This window comes from Muntiacus reevesi, chromosome 7, assembly GCF_963930625.1.
Source record: "Muntiacus reevesi chromosome 7, mMunRee1.1, whole genome shotgun sequence".
NCBI classification, from domain to species: Eukaryota; Metazoa; Chordata; class Mammalia; order Artiodactyla; family Cervidae; genus Muntiacus; species Muntiacus reevesi.
Window position 1 is genome coordinate 20,592,629 of NC_089255.1, and position 17,612 is coordinate 20,610,240.

At 60.2% G+C, this 17,612-nt stretch overlaps 1 protein-coding gene across 4 annotated transcripts; it reads right to left on the reverse strand.

Moving 5' to 3' along the window:
• Nucleotides 1-267: 267 nt before the first annotated feature.
• CARMIL3 (capping protein regulator and myosin 1 linker 3) lies at nucleotides 268-17,496 on the reverse strand. 4 transcript variants are annotated; one of them, XM_065940634.1, is made up of 40 exons: nucleotides 16,707-17,496; nucleotides 15,161-15,255; nucleotides 14,801-14,851; nucleotides 14,637-14,696; nucleotides 14,436-14,551; nucleotides 14,146-14,243; nucleotides 13,838-13,908; nucleotides 13,667-13,740; nucleotides 13,381-13,456; nucleotides 13,214-13,302; nucleotides 12,658-12,752; nucleotides 12,338-12,424; nucleotides 12,016-12,125; nucleotides 11,805-11,882; nucleotides 11,146-11,222; nucleotides 10,962-11,066; nucleotides 10,800-10,869; nucleotides 10,297-10,378; nucleotides 10,068-10,164; nucleotides 9,864-9,918; nucleotides 9,611-9,783; nucleotides 9,303-9,371; nucleotides 8,993-9,086; nucleotides 8,809-8,907; nucleotides 8,252-8,380; nucleotides 7,972-8,085; nucleotides 7,414-7,589; nucleotides 6,406-6,493; nucleotides 6,114-6,251; nucleotides 5,771-5,834; nucleotides 5,445-5,653; nucleotides 4,957-5,057; nucleotides 4,024-4,339; nucleotides 3,602-3,730; nucleotides 2,900-2,966; nucleotides 2,706-2,795; nucleotides 1,114-1,232; nucleotides 848-1,028; nucleotides 561-671; nucleotides 268-432 (listed from the first exon to the last, which is right to left on the reverse strand). In XM_065940634.1, the coding sequence occupies exons 1-40, from the start codon at nucleotides 16,744-16,746 to the stop codon at nucleotides 407-409; spliced, it is 4,119 nt and encodes a 1,372-aa protein (XP_065796706.1). In that variant the 5' UTR covers nucleotides 16,747-17,496; the 3' UTR covers nucleotides 268-406. The 4 variants fall into 4 exon arrangements, with proteins under 4 accessions (XP_065796706.1, XP_065796705.1, XP_065796704.1 ...); XM_065940633.1 differs by having other exon boundaries at nucleotides 4,957-5,060; XM_065940632.1 differs by having other exon boundaries at nucleotides 268-435; nucleotides 4,957-5,060.
• Between the last annotated feature and the right edge of the window lie 116 nt (nucleotides 17,497-17,612).

Consider the following 17,612-nt stretch of genomic DNA (forward strand, 5'->3'; position numbering starts at 1 on the left):
GCCCCATCTCTGGGGGGAATGGTCCCCACTTTTCCCCACTGTGGGGGCTTAAGGGAAGGGGAGCAGCTGGTGGGGAATGGGAGCAGAGAATGAGGAAGACAACAGAGACTCAGGCAGGCAGTGATTTTGTTTTTTTATTCTATACAAGTGGAGAGAGAGCCCCTGGGGATAGAGGGACAGATCCGCCCTCCCAGGAGAGGAGACACCCCCCACCCCTAAGATCTGCAGAGCAAGCAGAGCCTCCCTCTCTCCAGGCTGCTCCCCCACTTCTGGTCCCCCGTGCCTCATCCTGTGCCCCTGGGACAGGGGCTGGCAGAGGGGCTTGGAGGTGTGGGGGCAGGTGGGGGTTGGAGTCCTTGTGAGGCACATGTCGAGAGGAGGGCTGGGGAGGGTGCGGTAGCGGCTGTCAGTCTGTTCCCGGCTCACTGGTTCCTGCTGGGAAAATCCAGGGAACCCTGTCTCCCCGGCAAGGAGAGCGGGGAGATGCGTCCCCATGCGCGGGCGATGCGTCAGATGGATGGGTGGGCAGGGGGACCACCCTCTCACCGCCCCTCTGGCACCTGTGGGGTCAGGGGGCCGTCTTCTGTCAGGTTCCAGCTTGTCACAGGACTGCGCCCGCCGTGTCCGCTTAGGTTTCAGGGGGGCAGTCCGGCGGCCTGGATCTGGGGGCCCTGCAATGACAGTGAAGGCAGGCCTGGCACGTGAGTGGAGCACCCAGGCTGGGTGCTCACCCAGGCCGTGGCTCCTGGCTGTCTGCTACTCATCCTCTGCCCAGGAAGCGACCTGGGGGTGGGGAAGCAGCAAGGTCCCGGAGGTGCCCCACAGCCCCTCCTGCCAGGTGGCACACCTTGGATCTCAGGCTCCTCTTGGTCTTGCTGTGAGCCCAGCCTCAGCCGGGGTGTGTTCATTCCTGGGGCTGCACCCCCAGTCTCGACCTCCTCCCGGCCCCCTGGCTCCTGTGGGGGCCGGCGGCCCCTGGGCACAGCCACGGGCTTGGGGGGCTTCAGAGCTAATGGAGGGTCCTGCAGCTGGCAGAGAAGAAGGAGGCTGGGTCAGTTAATTTGTCCTTTTGCTTCATCAAAGTTCCTTCCCCACCAGCTTGCTGGCTCTCACCTTAGCATTCCTGGTGGGGACCGTCCTCTCTGGGAAGACAGCCCCCTCCTTTTCCTCCTCCCCATCTTGGGAGGCTGGGCTGGGGCTCTGGCAGCCGTGGTTGGGGGCGCTCTCCTCAGCTGGGGGATGGGAAGAGAGGAGAAACTGCAGGAAAAGACATTCTTGCATATAGCCCTCCCAGTCCCCTGTCCCTGTAAAGCCCTGGAGGCCAGGACTTTCCCCTCCAAGCCCCTCTGCTCCTCTGTCTCTGCCTTGGATGTCCCCTTCTGCTCTCCGGTTTCCTTAGCCCTTGACCCCCAGGATCCTCCTGAGCCTGTCACGTCTGCAGGGAGCTCGGACTGACCCCCTTGAAGAGCAGGGACAGAGCCAGGGTCTGAAGCCTGCTGGGTCCACAGGCATGGCTGCCCATCCAGGGCTGCAGTGGCCCGGGGCCCTGCCAAGGCTGCAGCCTGGCCTTCCTAGGACTCTCTGCCAGTCTGATTTAGGTGGTGAATCTGGAGGAGAGGTGCCTGGCATTCTCGCCGCACCCTAGCCCCGCCTTGTGGCTTTATGCACTCCGAGCTGAGGATATGTCACGTGGATGGGACTGTCTGTGTGTGTATCTGTGAGGTGCAGGTAAGGAAGACCTGGAGGGTACTGGCAATAGGTGTGTGTGTTGGGCGGGGGGGGGGGAAGTGGGGAGCACCAAACAGCCATGGTCTCCTAAATGAAAGCCGGAACCCCTCTTCGGGTGTCTTAGCTAGCCTGCTTATGGGACGGGATCCTCAGGGAAGATGTCCCAGGTGATATGTTGGCCTTGGAGGATGGGGCAGGTGCCCAGGCGTTGCCAAGCCTCAGGCCAGCCTAGCTCTGCAGGGCACCCTCATGCCCTAGCCCTGGGGTGGGAGTGGAGGAGAGAAGGGAGTGTCAACCTCTCCAGGGAGATTTGTCCCTGTCGAATGTTGTTGGAGGGTCACATTCCAGGCCTGCGGGAACTGAGAATGATGCCAAGCTGACTGGTTTTCCATTAGTGGCTCCCTAAATGAAAGGTGCTCTGAACCTAGCGGGAGGGAGGTTCATCATACTATGATCCCCCACCCTTTATTCTGGAAGGTAAATAACTTGTTTGAGGTCAACACTACGGGTGGTGGCTGAGCCCAATCTAACACCCAGGGTGTCTGACCTCCAAGGCGGGGGGCTCTTGCCCCTTCTGTGTGGCATCTTTCTGGGTGGGCAGAGGATGGTCTGGTGAGCTATTTGTGGAGGAGACTGGAATGTTTGAGGTGGACCTGGTTGGTACTGCCCACCATTTCCCCAGCTGACATACAGAGAGAGGCCTTCTTTATGGAGTGTACCATTCTGCTGATGGCCCCTGCTCTAGAGAATTCCCTGGAACCATCCACAAAGTTTTGCTCCTGTTGGCTCAGCCTGGCAAGGCACTTTTCTTCTGTGGGGCCTTTCTTTGGTGGTTTGTTTGTTTTGGATGTAGTTTTGTAAATACCCTGAAGCATCTTCACAATGTTGACATTGTACTGCCCCACCTTGATTGGCTTCTGTCTCTTTGGACACACTCGGGCCTTCAGAGCTGCTGCCGGAAAAGAGGCTTTCCATACCTATGTGCCACGTGGCCTCTGCTCGGCGCATGGCGCTGAAGCTCGGCTTGGTGCTTTGAGGGGGCGGTGGGGGCTTCCAGGCTCCAGGCCCTGGAGTGGAGGGAGAGGGTGGGGAAGGGGGAGGGGGGAAACGCATGTTAGGTGGGGCTCTGAGAGAGGGGTCAAAGGAAGGAAGTGAGAGCGACCATTCTCACCTGCATCATCCGAAGAACGCCGTTTCTGCCAAGCCTGGACGCTGCCCTCCAGGTCTGGGCCTGTGCCCTGAAAGGACAGCTGAGTCAGGTCATAAAAGAAGTCTCTTCCATGTGGGGACTGCGATTAGCAAGGGGCTTCTGCTCTAGCATCTCATGTCACTGGTCCCTAGACACTCAGACGCTTTTCCTCAAGGAATGATACCCATACCACCCCTAGGGGACATAAGAAATGGTTTACATGAATTAATATACTGTTATTTTAATATGTGTTTATTTTATGTGTCATAGAAAAAACATGACTAGTACAAGCCTGCGATTTTAATAGATGATAATGCTTAGGTCCAGACTGAGTTTAAAAAGGTGAGTTGATTTCAATAAAAATATTATCTAAATAATGCCATGGTATGTGGATAAGTTAAAAGCAGGCATAAAAGTGGTGATCAGGTCACCAAAATTTGGGAAGCAGCTCTAGAAGTTAAGTATTTTGGGGGCCACACATTTTACAAGGAAACAGAGGTTCTGGAAGGTTAAGTGACTTGTCCAGGGTTCCGCACCAAGTGTAGGGGCAGAATCGCAGCACACACCTTCCTCTCCAAAGCACTGCTCTCTCCACTGACCTACCAACCACAGGCCCATGGGGAGGGGAGGATGGTAAGCAGGGACCTGTGGGACCCCCAGTTTGCCACCCCAGGCTCCCCTCACCTCTCGTTTTCCATCAAAGCTCCAACCCTTGGCTCTTCCCAACCCAGGAAGGGCGACACCGTGGACCCTCGGCTGCTGTGCTGTCCCGGGGGCCTGGCCTCCCTCCCCAGGCTCTGCCCCCTCGGTGCCCTGGAACAAGGTTACAGGCCTAGAAGCAGTCTCTTATGGAGAAGGGGCTCCACACCCCTCCAAGCCCCCTGTCTGGAAGCCCTACCCAGACCATCTGAGGAGCCCTTCCACTGCCCTCATTTGCATGCCGGGAGTCTGGGTCACCAGGCTTAGCCCAAGGAGCCAAGGAGTGGAGAGCTGGGATGACAAAGTTCTCCTGATCCCTGAGTTCTAGCATCCTGCCATTAATTGCCTGGGGTGGATGGGCTGTGTGGGGGCAGCAAACCAGGACTCAGAACTCCTGCCTCACTTACTGTCTTTCTGCGGAAGGAAGGCCCCCGGCTCCCACCAAATGTGGGGAGGAGGCTGCTTTCCTCCTCGGGGCTCCAGCAGGGGGAGGAGTTATTGCCAAGGCTGGGGGGATCTGGGCTGGGGGGGCTCTCCTGAGTCGGGGGTGGGGGTGGGGGAGGAGGGAGGAGGAGTCCCGCGGTGGGGGAGCCTGGCCCCCTGTCCCCCTTGAAGCTCCGGGGCCGGCGAAAGTGAAACAGGCCTCGGCGCCTTTTCTTCTGGAGTGGAGGCAGCGGCGTTTCGGAGAGGCCTGGACGCAGAGTCCTCAGAGTCCGGGGGTAGCTGGGCAGGGTTGGAGTGAGTTAGTGACAAAGTCGTGGGGAGATCCCAATGCCAGATGCTGAGGTCGTTCCGGGCCCAGGGTGGCGCTGGCATTAGCCCGTCGTGGTTCTCAGAATCCCCCACTCTCCTCTCTCATCTAATATTCCCTGCTGCTCCATAACTCCGTCTACATATTCCCAGGCGATGGTGTCCTCACCTTTCCTGTCGTAACCCTCCAGCAGTCTCTTCCCTCCCAGGGACCCCTTCCCCCACCTCCTCTCAGCCTCTCCAAGTGACCCAGTTCCTTCTGGAGAGATGCTGGGGCATCTGTGCAGGACAGTGACAGCATGTCCCCTCCAGGCCTGGCACCACTATCATCCCGTCCCAGGGCTGCTACCCAACCCCCAGCTCCGGCAATCTCACTCTGGTGGCTCATTCCAGCCCCATTCCTTCCAGCTGTCCTAAGGAGATTCAGAGAACATGGGAATTAAGGGCTGGGTGGGGAAGAAAGAGAATGTGGGGGGAAATGTCCTAGAGAGACTGCCACTGGAGAAACCTCCCTGGGAGGTGGGTGGACACGGGAGCTTTTCTAGGGCCTCGGGGCCTCCTGAAATTGGGGGTGCGCCTGGATGCCACACCTGGAGCTTTCATCCATGACCCTTCTGCTGAAGAAGTCCTCCAGCCCCTCATCCAGGCGGGTGGCCATTCCATTCTCCTGACGGGTCCCAGGTACTGGTGCCTGCTGGGAGGAAAGTCCTGTAGGATATATTATCTGGGTGAGGAAGCCCTCCTCCCCTCTATTCAAGGCCAGCCCCCTGGGACTTGACCTTGCCTCCTCCTGACCCCATGCAAACACAGACTTCAGGCTACATGGGTATCTCAAGCCTGGCGGCTCTTGACTCTCACCAAGATGAGAACTGCCACTGTCCAGCAGACAGATTTCCTATCTGTGACCAGGTCTAGTTCCATCCAATCTGGATACTTCCTCTTCTGTTCCATGGCCTGCCTGGGCCCCCGCCCGATCCCGCAAGGCTAGGACCTCTGGCACTGGTGCCCTAGAGCTAGAGTCCCTGGCTCTGGCATTGCTAAGTGAAGTTGGTCCTCTGGTGAGGCCTTAGGGACTCACACTAGGCCGACCAGGTCCTGGAGGAGTGGTCCTGGGGGGCCGGGGTCTCCCTTGTGTTTGATGCCTTAGTTTATAGCCATGAGTGGGCAGCTCGGATAGACCTTCCCAGGAACCACTAGTTGCAGACTGGCTGCTCCCGAGCCCTGAGAACCAGCCAGGGGGGATTCCCAGGCTCCCCAGCTGACTTTCCATGTCCTGAGGGCTCCCACCTGTGGGGAGAGCAGTGTTAGAGGGACTAGTAGGAGGGATGGGGAGAGAGCAGACTGGAGAGGCAGAGATAAAAGAAACAGAATCAGTGCCATTAGCACGGAGGCTGGAAGACTCACTAATGAAGGCAGATACTGGCCGGATCTTGCGGCAGCGTTTCTGCTTTTTGATGGCCATGGTGTCCTGCAGAGAGGGAGGCGAATGATGGGGCCTGGTGGCAAGTCCCAGGAGACTCACCTGGAGCCTCCCATTCCTCATGAAGTCTTTTCTTTAGAGTCTATCCTGCCTCCCTGTCCTCAGGCAGCGGAGGCAATGGGAGGAGGGAAGAGGCTGGGAGGGACTGGGGTGAGGGGATGAGACCCAGTGTGGGGCAGAGGGTGGAGTCCAGGGACATGGAAAGGAGCAGTGGTTTGCAGGTTTGGGGGCAGGGCCAAGGTTAAGGAGAGGAGTGGGGGTGCTCACGATGTTGGTTCCAAGCTCATCATCTGTGGTCTCCTCGTGGTCGTGGTTCCGGCCTCGGCCACGGGAGGACAGATCCTGCCCTTGGCCTGGCCCCCCTGGTGGATCTGACAATGTTCTTAGCTGGGCCAGGTGTCGGGCCTAGGGAAGGACAGATGTGAACAAGGAAGATCAAGATCCCAAGGAGGTTGTCTGCCTCTCAGGATCTTGACGGGGAGGGTTGGGGGGGCAGGTGGGCTGATGTGGGATGGGGTAGAGGCCCTCCCTGGACCTGGTGGAGGCTCAGAAGTCTTACCAGGCTCTTGTGGGAGTGGTATAGCTCCTGCAGGATCTCATCTACTATGGAGTTGGTCAAGTAGGTGACGACTGAGAGCTTCACTTCACTGTGGGCACAGGAGGAGCTACTCAGCTCCCCGCTCCCCACCTCGGAGTCTCTGCCCCAGCCTTTCCCAGATGCCTAAGGGAGTGGGCCAGCCGTCCTGGCCGCCCAGGGAGAACACAGCTGCTGTACAAGGTACCCTGGGTCTACCACTCAGCTCCACCCACAGCCCTTCCAGCCTAGGGGTGTGTGGATGAGGAGGGTGGACGAAAAGGAACTGCGGGGAAGGAGGAGCAGAGGGGCTCTGGGTCAGGCCCCTGGAGCTCCAGGGCAACAGCGAGAGGCAAGTCGAGTTGCTGAGTGAATTCTGCTGGCCTCAGCTGGCATCATTGACTCAATGGACATGAGTCTGAGCAAACTCCAGGAGATAGTGAAGGACAGGGATGCTTGGAGTGCTGCAGTCCATGGGGTCGCAAAGAGCTGGACACAACTGAGTGACTGAACAACAACTGCTGTAACAGCAGGAACCAGTACTTCTTGAGGTTGCCTGTTTCATGGGTTTGGATTATAATTGTCCTTCGTTTCCTTGTCTTGAGAGGTGGTACCTGGACTGGAATGAAAGAGTGCTCGAGGGGCCATGAAAACTTGGGGGCATAGGCAGTGCAGTTCATGTACCCTTATTTTTTGTCTCTACCTCTCAGGAGGTTGTGTTTTGTTTTTAGAGGTCAATTCCTGGGGTCTGTGTGCAGCTGTGTGTATGTGTACACCTGTGTGCACTGTCTGGACTCCTAAACCCCAGCTCAGCATTTACACTTCTAGGGCAAAGACCAGTCAGACCCTAAATAGCAAGGTTGCAGTTGGTTAAAGATTCATCTCTTATAATGGAGGCTGTCATTCATTATTCATTGCTGATAGCTGGGCCCCAGAGTCCCTAAGTGCTCAAGGCCAAGTCCAGCCCGCCCCAGCCCCGCCCCTGCCTCTCACTCCAGCTTGTTCTGAATATCCTGTCCCGCCTGCTCCAGTAGCGCCCCGCGGATGAAGTTCCGGGGCACGGTGACACGCTCGGCCACGTTGCTCAGCATCTTGTTGTGCCCTTCGGCCACCCGCATGGCCACGGGGCATAATTCCTGTGTCAGGCTGACCATGGACTCCAGGATCACCTAGTGTGGGAGGAAAGGAGACCAGAGCCCCAAGGAGGTCAGGGCTGGCCCCACAACGGAAGAGACTGCAGCATGTCTAGCTCGTCAAGGTCACAGGGCAGGTTAGCAGCAGAGCCTCGGACACTCAGGCCTCCCCACATCCTGGTCAGTGTTCCTGCCATCCTACCACGTGGACACATGGACAGGGGAGAGTCAGTCTAAGGATCAGAGTCCAGAGGGAGAGGTCAGAGTTCAGGGGCTAAGACAGCAAACATCCAAGCCCAGTTTTCTGGCAATGCCTTGGCGCAGTGGGCATGTAGGTGGTCCTCTGTATTTCCTTCTAGCCCACAGTAATCCCCCTGTGCTGACTTCTGCCCTTGGCTAAGGGTCCCCTGGGACTTGCCTGCAGCTCCTTGTCCACAGCCTTGGACACCTCACTGGCCACTGACTCCAGCCTCTGCCGCACAGGCCCGTCGTTGGCCAGCATATGGCCAAGCTCGTAGAGGCTGGGAAACAGCTGGAGAAGGAACAGGGTTTGATCAGAAAGCCAGAATTGGGCCTCTCTGGGTCCCTGGGGGCCCCGGGCTAGGAGGGTAGATGCACGGGGCAGGGGCTGGATACTCCTGGGTTGGCACGTGGCCTTCCTGTGCCCTCCAGACTGTCAGGGGCTGCAGAACGCTCACCGCCCGGGAGTTCTTGGCATCCTTGATGAGATCCCGGGCGTAGAGCAGCTCGTCCTGCACAGGTTCCAGGGGGCACAGCCTCAGGGCCCGGACCTCCTCCTGCACCCGTCCACACAGTCGCTGCAGCATCTGCAGCACAGTGGCAGGAGTGTCAGGGGGGACCCCCACCTCTTCACCTTCCCAGGTGGGCCCTGGGTGCCCCATTTCTGGGCTCCCTTGGACCATGTCACTGGTGCCGGCACTGATGGGGCAAGGGTGACGTCTGCGGGTGGCCTGTCCCCTCCTCTTCTTGGGAGGTCCTTCTTGAACGCTCAGCAGAGCTCCCGCAGTCCTGGGACCCCTTGTCTGGGACCCCTGCTGTTTGCCCACATGTTCTCTCACATTTGGGGCCCAAGTACTGCACGTTCGTTTGCTCTCCCACACGCTCAGTCCAGCTGTAGGCACCTCAGGATGCCTCTCTCCTGACCCCTCCCCACCCCGCCCTGCACTCCAACACATCACCCCTGTGCTCCCCGCAAGGCCACGTGCACCCCCGTGTCCCCGAGGGAAACGTTTACTTGCTCGGCGCTGCTGGTCACCAGGCCCTGCTGCAGCCTGAAGGCCTGCTCCTGGGGGCATGTCTGGGAGTGATTGTTCCTCACCAGGCACCACTGGATCTAGAGATGATGGGTGGGTGGGGTCAGGACCAGGGCAGGCGGGCTGGCCCCTGCCCCAGGGGATCCACCCTGCTCAGGCCACCACCTTCTGCCAGACGTCCTCGGTGCGCTCGGGGGCGCTGCGGTAGGCTTGGGAGATATCGCTCACTGGGAAGGACATGAAGCGCAGCGTGTGGTTGCTGTGGGACAGAGTGGCCCAGCTGGGTGGGGAGGAGGTGCAGGGCAGGCTCCTGCTACCCACACCCCCCTCTTGCTGACCATGTCCCTCCATGGTCCTCCTCAACATTTTTATGCAATTAGGTCAGGTGGGCTGGACTGGGGCTTGTGAAGTTCAGGCTGGATCCAGGTACAGGGAGGCTGGGGGCTTGGTTAGGGCAGGGCTCTAGCCTACTCACCTCTCCAGGGCCCTCGCAATGTCCAGAAAGCCCAGGGCGGATGTATTGTTCCGATCCCAGAGGATAGTTCTGGGGAAAGGGTGGGCATCAGCTTGTTACCCCTCCTACTGGGTCTCTCTTAGGGAGCAGGGACACCCCTGCCGGGAGCCCTCCCACCTTTCCTGGTTAATGGCTGACTCAGAGATAGTCCTGGGACTAAGGGTCTCCTGGAAACTGGGGTATAAGCAGTGAGGCAGCAGACAGGGCAGGTATGTGTGTTTGGGGCAGGGCTGGGGCACCAGGTGAGAGGGTTGAGGCGTGGGCCCCACCTGAGGGAGGAGTTTATCTGCAGGGCCTTAGACAGCATCTTGGCCCCGATGTCCTCCATGCCATTGCCGCTCAAATCCACCTTCGCCAGGCAGGTGTTGCTGCCCAGGGCATTGATGAGGATGCTGGTGCGAAGCTTCAGCCGGGAGTCTGCCACCGACAGTGACTGCAGGGACTGTGTGGGCAAGTGGGGGGTTGGACCCGGTCCCTGCAGCCCCCGTCACTGCAGGTCCCCTCCCAGGCCCCGGCACTCACACAGTCCTCTTCCTGGATCAGCTGTACCAGCTTGTGGAGGATCTCCTCCAGGGTCCTGCGGGGAGTCGGGGCTCAGAGTAGGAGGGGAGGGGGCTGGGGTCATGCTACTGGAGCAGCAGAAAGGTGGTCAGGGGTGATGCAGTGAGCCAAAAGGATAGGCCAATGATGGAGCGGGGGTCTGGGGGTATAGGGAGGGGGCCTCACTTGGCCTTGACGTTGAAGTTCTTGCCCAGGAACAGGTGCTTGAGAGACTTGTTCTTCCCAAGTGCAGGCACCAGTGTCAGGAGGTCCGAGTCGAACCCTGGCCGGCAGATGGAGAGGCCTGAACTTGAGGCCCGAGGCTCACGGGAGTCACCCGAGGGTTTCTCCGTCAGGCTCTAGGCCCCTGTCCCCACCCCACCTGGCCCCCAGGAAGGGAAGGGCCCCCACTCACCATTGTCTGACAGATCCAGGCTGCCCACACAGGTGACAGCCCCCAGCTGCTCCTGCAAAGCCTGGGCTCCAGCTGAGCGGAGCTGTAGGGACACAGTAGGGGTGAGGCAGGAGGCAGGGGTTGGAGTGGAAGATAGGGCCCCTCTAATGCTCAGAGATAAGAGGAGTCACGCCAGGATTCAAGGTCAAGTTGGGTCTCGGGTGTGAAATCAGGAGGCCCCTTCTCCACACCAGATCCTTCCCCAGGGCTCTCTCCCCTTCCTTCGGCCAGAAAAATCTCTGGGCCGCTGCTCTGGAGACAGCCTGCTCCTGCCATCTGCTGGGAAAGCCTGGTATTTCCCATCCCCAAGCGGTCAGGGAGGGGATACCGGAGACTGGAAATGACCTCTAGAAAGAGTGGAGGTGTGGTCAGGTTGTGGGGCTGCAGAGGGGGAGTGCAGAGGCAACGTGGAGTCAGAGCTTGACTTAGGTGAGAGAGATGAATGGTGGGGGACGGGGGCTCACCTCACAGCTGCTGAGGTCCAGGTGCAGATCACTGAGGTGACTGTTGAGGGACAGGCCCTGGAGCAGCGCCCTGTGGGAGGAAGGTCAGCCGGCCCACCTTTACCCTTCGCCCCTTCTCCCAGAGCTCCCCCTCGGACGCCCCCAACCCTGCACCCACCCGACCTGAGGGCCTCCAGGGGCAGCCTCGTGGCCGATAGGTTGACATGGCTCAGAGTATAGGCGCTGCTGAAGAACTGCTTGAAGGCCGGGGGGGCCTCCCGGCCCTTCCTGCGGAGATGTCTGGGGTCAGCAAGGGAGGGGGTGCCCACGGCTTGCCCCGCCCCTCCCCACACCCCTGCGCTCCCACCTGTGGGAGCAGCTGTTTCGAGCCAGGTTGAGGTAGGTGAGGTGGGAGCAGCAGCCGTGGAGCAGGGCGCCCAGAAGCTGTGGGGGGAGACAGGGCACATCTCATGGGGCTGGGAGGGCTGCTGGAGCGACAGCGAGGACTCCCTCCTCCAACCCCACCAAGGTCCTGGTGCTTCACCCTTGCTGGTCAGTCTGTGCAAGTCCTGCTCTGCCTGCCCCACTTAGCCTCTTCAAGCCTCAGTTGCCCCTCTGTGGAAAGTGGGTCTCCTCCCACCGGCCTGGCCCCAGGGGTGTGAGAGGCTCATAGGCAGTGGATGTGTTAAAGTCAGGGCCGCCACAGGCTTAGAAGGTGGGTGGTTCAAGTTACGGAATGAGTCCTTTCCTCTGGGGGGACTCAGCCCTGCGCTGGGGCAGACAGCCAGGGGATGGGTCCAGGCTGGCCTTCAGGCACAGCCAGCACAACCTTGGGCAGTGCATAGACAAAGTGTCACATGGGAGTGAGGTTTGGGGTTGCTTAGGAATAACCTGAAGTCATCCTGCCAGCTCTGCCCATCTCTCTACTCAAAGAGAGTAGAGACCAGAGAATACAAGGTGAGGCAGAGACACACCCTGGCCTCCCCAAGTCCCTGCAGGCTGGCTGCCCCATCACCAACTCCTCACCGAGTCGATGGTGCAGTCGGTCCCCGCCAGGTCCAGGTGTACCAGGGCATTGGGCTGGGCCAGGAAACTGTAGAGGGCCTGGGAAGGAAGGACAGAGGGGGCTGCAGGGGGAGGGGTGACAGAGCTCCTCCCCTCCCCAGGGCTAAAGGGCAGAGACTCCAGGCCCTGAGTGTATTTCTGCAGGGACTTGAGGCTCTGTTCATGGACTCACATTGGCCTCATCGGTGGCGAGCAGCCCAGGGTTCTTGCTCAGGTCCAGGTACCGGAGGGAGCTGGCAAACGCCGGGTTGGCCCCAAAGGTCTGGCCCAGCGCCTGGAGCCCTGAGGATAGCGGGCACTGGGCTGGGTTGGCCCCCATCCCCACCTCTCCCCCTTGCACACAACTCTTCCCCACTCTCCAGCTGTGCTCCTGTCCCTTCTGTGATCCTGGGATGCCGTGTGCATGGGCAGGGCCTCTGGGACTTGACACTGAAGGCAGTATGGGGAGGGGTGGGAGGGTCAGGGTCAGAGGTCAGGGGTCCTGGGGCAAGTACCTCGAGGCGAGATGGCAGTCTTGGCCAGGCACAGTTTGGTGAGGCCAGTGGGGAAGCAGAGGAGCTGCTGGCTCAGACTGAGGAAACCTGGGGAGTGGAGAGAGAAAAGGGCCTCCCTGAGAGATAGGCAGTGGGGGCAGGTGGTGCAGAGTCAGATGGAGGGCTTGAGTGGAATGTGGGCCTGGGGTCTAGGATGGAGGTATTGGGATAGGGGCTGGCGTCAGGTCGGAGAGTCCCTGTTCAGCCCGGGGTTGGGCTCTGGGCTGGGCTGGAGGGGGGTCTGCATTGCGGTGGGGGTTGGATTCAGGGCCGGGGCTCACCCTTGTCCTCGATGGGGTTGTGGGACAGAGTGAGGGCATGCAGCACACAGCTCCCGTTCTCCCCAAACACCCCGGCCAGCTTCTGGACAAAGTCCCTTCAGGGAAGGGGAGGAAGGATGTGTTTGTCCCAGGCTCTGGGCTTCCCCTCCTCCTCCATCTGCCTGCCTGGCTGGGGCCGTGATGGTCAGAGGTCCCCACAGGTGGGGAGCAGCTCGGGGCCTGCAGGGAGCCTGCTGTCACTCAGGAGTACCTGGGGAGTGGCGCTGAGAAAAAGCCCAGCTGTGGGTCCTCGAGACCGGAGCAGAGTAGTCTGCTCTGTGGCTGACGGCAGAAGGGGATGGGGCTCGGAGACACTGGGGAAGGCCGTGGAGCTGGGGGTCAGGAGGCTTAGGTGGGACTTGCTGTGCGCCCTCTTTGGGCTTCAGTCTCCTCTTCTGTAAAGTGAGGAGCTGGATGAGATGGTTCTACATCACGAGAACTACATCATGCGCTGAGGTTCTGGGACCCTAAGACTACATCAAGGGGCACCACTGCCCAAGAAGGAGGCTGGCCTCACGTCTTAAGCCCGGCATTGTCCAGCACCAGCTCTTCAAGGCTCCCCGACTTGCTCAGGGTGTGTAGCACCTGTTCTAGCACTTCGGAGCCCTGGGGACAGAGGGGGTCATGTGGTCAGGAGCCAGGAAGGGCACTACTCTCCCGTCCCCCATTCCCCCTAGATCCTACCAGCCGCAGGTCTTTGCAGTAGAGTTTGGTGAACCATTGGTTGTAGGCCAGGGCTGCCACCATTAGGGCCAAGTCTCTGTGGGAAGATCGATGGGGGCAGGAAGGTGGTGAGCAGGTGACTGGGGCAGGAGAGAAGACACTAAGGATGGGGTGGTTGGAAGCCTAGGTGGGTGGAGGGCAGTGGGCGTGGGGGCTGGGAGACAGAGCCCAGGCTGGGGGGGACCAGAAGGGCCAGGGCTGGGCCAAGGCTGGAATGCGGGGTTAAGTCTCTATCCCAGAAACTTACCGGCTCTCCAAGTGGCTGAAATCCAGAAGATTGAACTCTCGGTTATCCTCGGCATGATAGATGGTGTCCACATCCTTGGAGAGGTGGAACTGGCTCGCATCTGCTCTCCTCCTCCTGGCCCCCTCCCACTGGGTCCCACCTGCCCCCTGCCGGGTCCCTGCGCAAACGCACCCATTGCACCTCTTCACGGCAGTGCAGCCCATTGTAGTCACACAGGGCAGCGTAGGTCTCAGAGAAGCCACCTGTGGGGCAGGAGATGGGCTGGCTCCTTAAAGGCTAAGGGGGTGGGGAAGAGACTTGGAGTTCAAGGAAATGTCAAGGTCATTTTATGTGCCAGTGTCTTGGGTTCCTGCAGCATCACGAACCTCTGAGGTCTGGGAGCTGTGGAGTCTCAGAGCAGGCAAAGCCCTATACACAGAGGACTGAGCAAGAGGCAGGGTGGTGTAGGCCCCCCTTCCCTCGAATCTGCCCCTGCTCACCGCAGACACTGTGGGTGGTGGATGTGGAAGTCTCAGAGTTGGGGGATGTGTCTCGGGGCCCATCCGGGGTGTCTGCATTTCCACGCCGGATTAGACTCCTGGAAAAACAACAAATCCATCCCAAGAGGGGTGGAAAGAGGCTCTCAATTTTTCTTCTGTTACAGCTTCTGGATCCCCAGGAAAAGCAGGACTGGGGACATGAGAGCTCTTCTCCTTGATGCCATGGGGTCCCAGGACCAGGGGAAGGAGGGAGGGGGGAGGAGGAGAGACACTCCTCCTTTGCCACTCACCCAGGGCCAGGGCAGACCTTGGAGAGGGCAGAGCTCACGTGTCGCGTCACCTGGTCCACGCTCTCAGCTGATGGCAGCCGCATGCTCACCATGCCACGCTCCGTCTCCACTAGGATCTGGGGGAGAGGGAGCGGCAGGGCCTCAGACACAGGTCCCCTCCTCCTGCTGACCCAGGAGGGGGGCCCACACTCCAGTGCTCACCTGGTTCTGACTGAGCGTGGTGAAGGCGCGGATCTCTAGGACATTGAAGGAGCTCTCCACCTGAGGGGTGGGGGCATGGGAACGTGCAGCTCCTGGTCAGAGCCTGGCTGATGGGCTCAGAGGAGAGCACCCTGGGTGTTCTCCCACTCATCAGCCCAACTCACCTTGGCTGGGACTTTAAGGGGGAAGAAGTGGAGACGCCAGGAGGTCAGGGCCTTCAGAGAGGGAAAAATAGAGTGTCAGCAGCAAATGGTAGTTTCCTGGGCTCTAGTCCCCCTGCCCTCTGTCAGCCCCTCAGTCCGTGTGCACCTCCTGCCAGCTGGCCTTCTGCTCTGGAAGTCCCCGCTTCTCTCTTATGCCCTGCCCCAGCTTCCTGGACATCCAGCCAGTCCAGCCTCCCCCTCCCACGGCTATGTCTTCTTAGCATTCCTCCACCTCTGTCTCCTTTGCCCCCCAGGTTCCTCGCCTTTACCAGCCCAGGTGCCCTTGATTCCTCCTCCCCTCCTCTAGTCCAGCGTCCTTACCAGTACTCGGTCCTCGAACTTCTTGGGCTTTGTCTCCAGCTTCACGCGATGTTGTTGGAGCACAGCCCCTTGGCTCAGGCACCTCCGGATGCTGTCTGCAGGTGGGTGGTAGGCTGCTCAGGGGCCCCCTTACCCCAGCCTCCCCCACACACCCAAGGCCCTCCAAGGGCAGGGTCAGAGAGGAGGAGAGAGAATCAGGGAGAGACGAAGAACAGAAATTGAGACCTTTCCTTCTTGGGTGACTTTTTCTATTAGAGAGGCAGGGGTGCTACGGAGAAAACTCTGGCTTCTGATGTCCCTGAGTTGAGGGACAGTACTTGGGTGGCACTCTGGGAGAGTGTGATGGATTTTCCCAACCCGTGCACCCCAGCAGCTGTCAGCCCCCACAGAGTGAGTCAGTGTTTAGGGGTGCGGGGGTGTCCCACTACATGCTTGATGGTCTGGGTGTGGTGTCTGCCTTTTACTATGTGTGTGAAGAAGATGCCAGGGAGCTTGTGTTGGGGATGGGTAAGCGTGAATGAGTATGCTATACTTGCAGTTGTGAAAGGGGCACAGAGCCAGCCAGTTCTCCTGTGGGTGGGGGGTAGGGAGGTAGGAAGGAGTTCATGTTTAAACGAGTCCCGTATCCATCTGCTGGAGAATCATCCAGATATCCCAGGGCGTGTGCGTGTGCACGCGTGCGTGTGTGTGTGCAGTTTCTGTAAAGATGTGTGTACACACATCTCACAACTGTGCTTGTGTGCCTCTGGAGGTGTGGGAAATCGGCACGGTGTAGTATGCCTCTGAGTATCCTTGAGAGTCCTGGTTTCTGCGTGGGCTAGCCTGTGCTCCCACCTCTGGGGGTCAGGGTTGTGGCTGTGCTGGTGGGGGGGGGGGGGTCGGTCTTGGTTTGGAACAGTCTGAGAACCAGGCAAACAGGAGAGGCCTTGAGGTGTGGGTGTGGGGTAGAGAGCAGGGGCCAGGCTGGTATGGGGATTGTTGTAGGTGAGCTGCAGAGACCCTGCTCCCGGTTTTAGCTCCAATCCAAGCCCTCTGCCCTAACTCCCGTCTTTGCCCCCACTGGCCTGGGCACAGCCGGGCTTCTGGAGGGGCTCTTTGGAGCCAGTTCCGGGGCGGGGCCGGGAGGAGGGAGGGTATTGAGCCTAGAGGCGGTCAGGACCTGGGGCAGCTCCCATCACCCGGCGGGGCGGGCCTGGCCCCGCCCGGCGGGGGAAACGGGACTCTCCGGCGGGGAGACTGGATGCTTCGCCTAGGGATGGGCCAGGATAGCTGAGAGTCAGCCCCAGGGAGCGTGAAGGGACTGCACCTGTCACTGAAGATCGGGACGGGCGGCTCTGGGACAGGTAGGTCCTGACGGGCGAGGCGAAGGGGCAGAGGAGAATGCTCTGGGGACAGCGATGCCCCGAGCTGGGATGCAAGGGCAGGGGGCTGCCCTGGAACCGGGATGCATGAGGGGCGGAGGGACCGGGGTGTACCGCGAGGAGGAACGCACTAGGGCTGGGAGGCTCCCGGACGGAGCGTCCCAGAGACCACCGCAGCCTCGTACCTTGCAGCTCGCGGGTGAGCTCCGCGCTGGACTTGGCCATGGCGGCCGCTGCTGCCGCTGTTGCTGCAGAGGAGCCGCCGTCGCCGCCGCCGAGGAGCCGCGGCACATGCTAGACCCGGCTCCGGCAGGGCCCGGGCGCTGAGCGCTGCAGCAGCCGCGGAGCCCGCTCCTGTCAGGGGCGGCTGCGCGAGCGCTCCTCCCCCCGCCTCGGAGCGCCGGGTCTCCCGCCCCGCCCGGAGAGGTGCCGGATTGAGCATGCGCGCCGCGCCTCCCGGCCGCGTGAGACCCTGCGCGCGCTCGCGCCCACCCCTCCCGCCGGCTCCCGCGTGCGACGCCCAGTGCGTGTCGCCTTGGAGCTCGGGCTATCTCCCGGGTGGGGGGACAGCGCCCTCACTTTCCGTGTCATCCACTCCTCGGGCACCGTCAGCAGAACCTATTTCTTTTGTTTGTGGGCCTGGGTACCCCTCGCGGGGTCATCCTTGCCAGGCTCCTCCCTTTTTACTGCTTGCTCGGGACGCGTCTAGCTCGTCCTCGCTGACCCTCGAAGGAAGGAACTTGCGGCCAAGGGTGATGCTAGGAGAGGACCTGGCCACATCTGGGGAAGTTCGACCTTCCTTTCCCACTTGCCCGGCCTCGGTGATCCCTGCGATGTTCTTGGCGCCATCCCCGCGGGTGTGAGCCGAGAGTAGCACCTGGGAATTCCCATGCCACCTCCTCCCAGCTGGCAGCTCTGCAAACACCTCCACCCCCAGCATTACGCTCAGGTCCTGGAGACAGGGAGGAGGGTTAGGAGGATCCAAACTTAGCATCTGGGAATATAGTAGGGGAATCCAGTCCACTCAGACTTATGCTCTGCTCGGCTATCACACCTATGCACCCTACACTGAAAAATGAGCACATTGACTC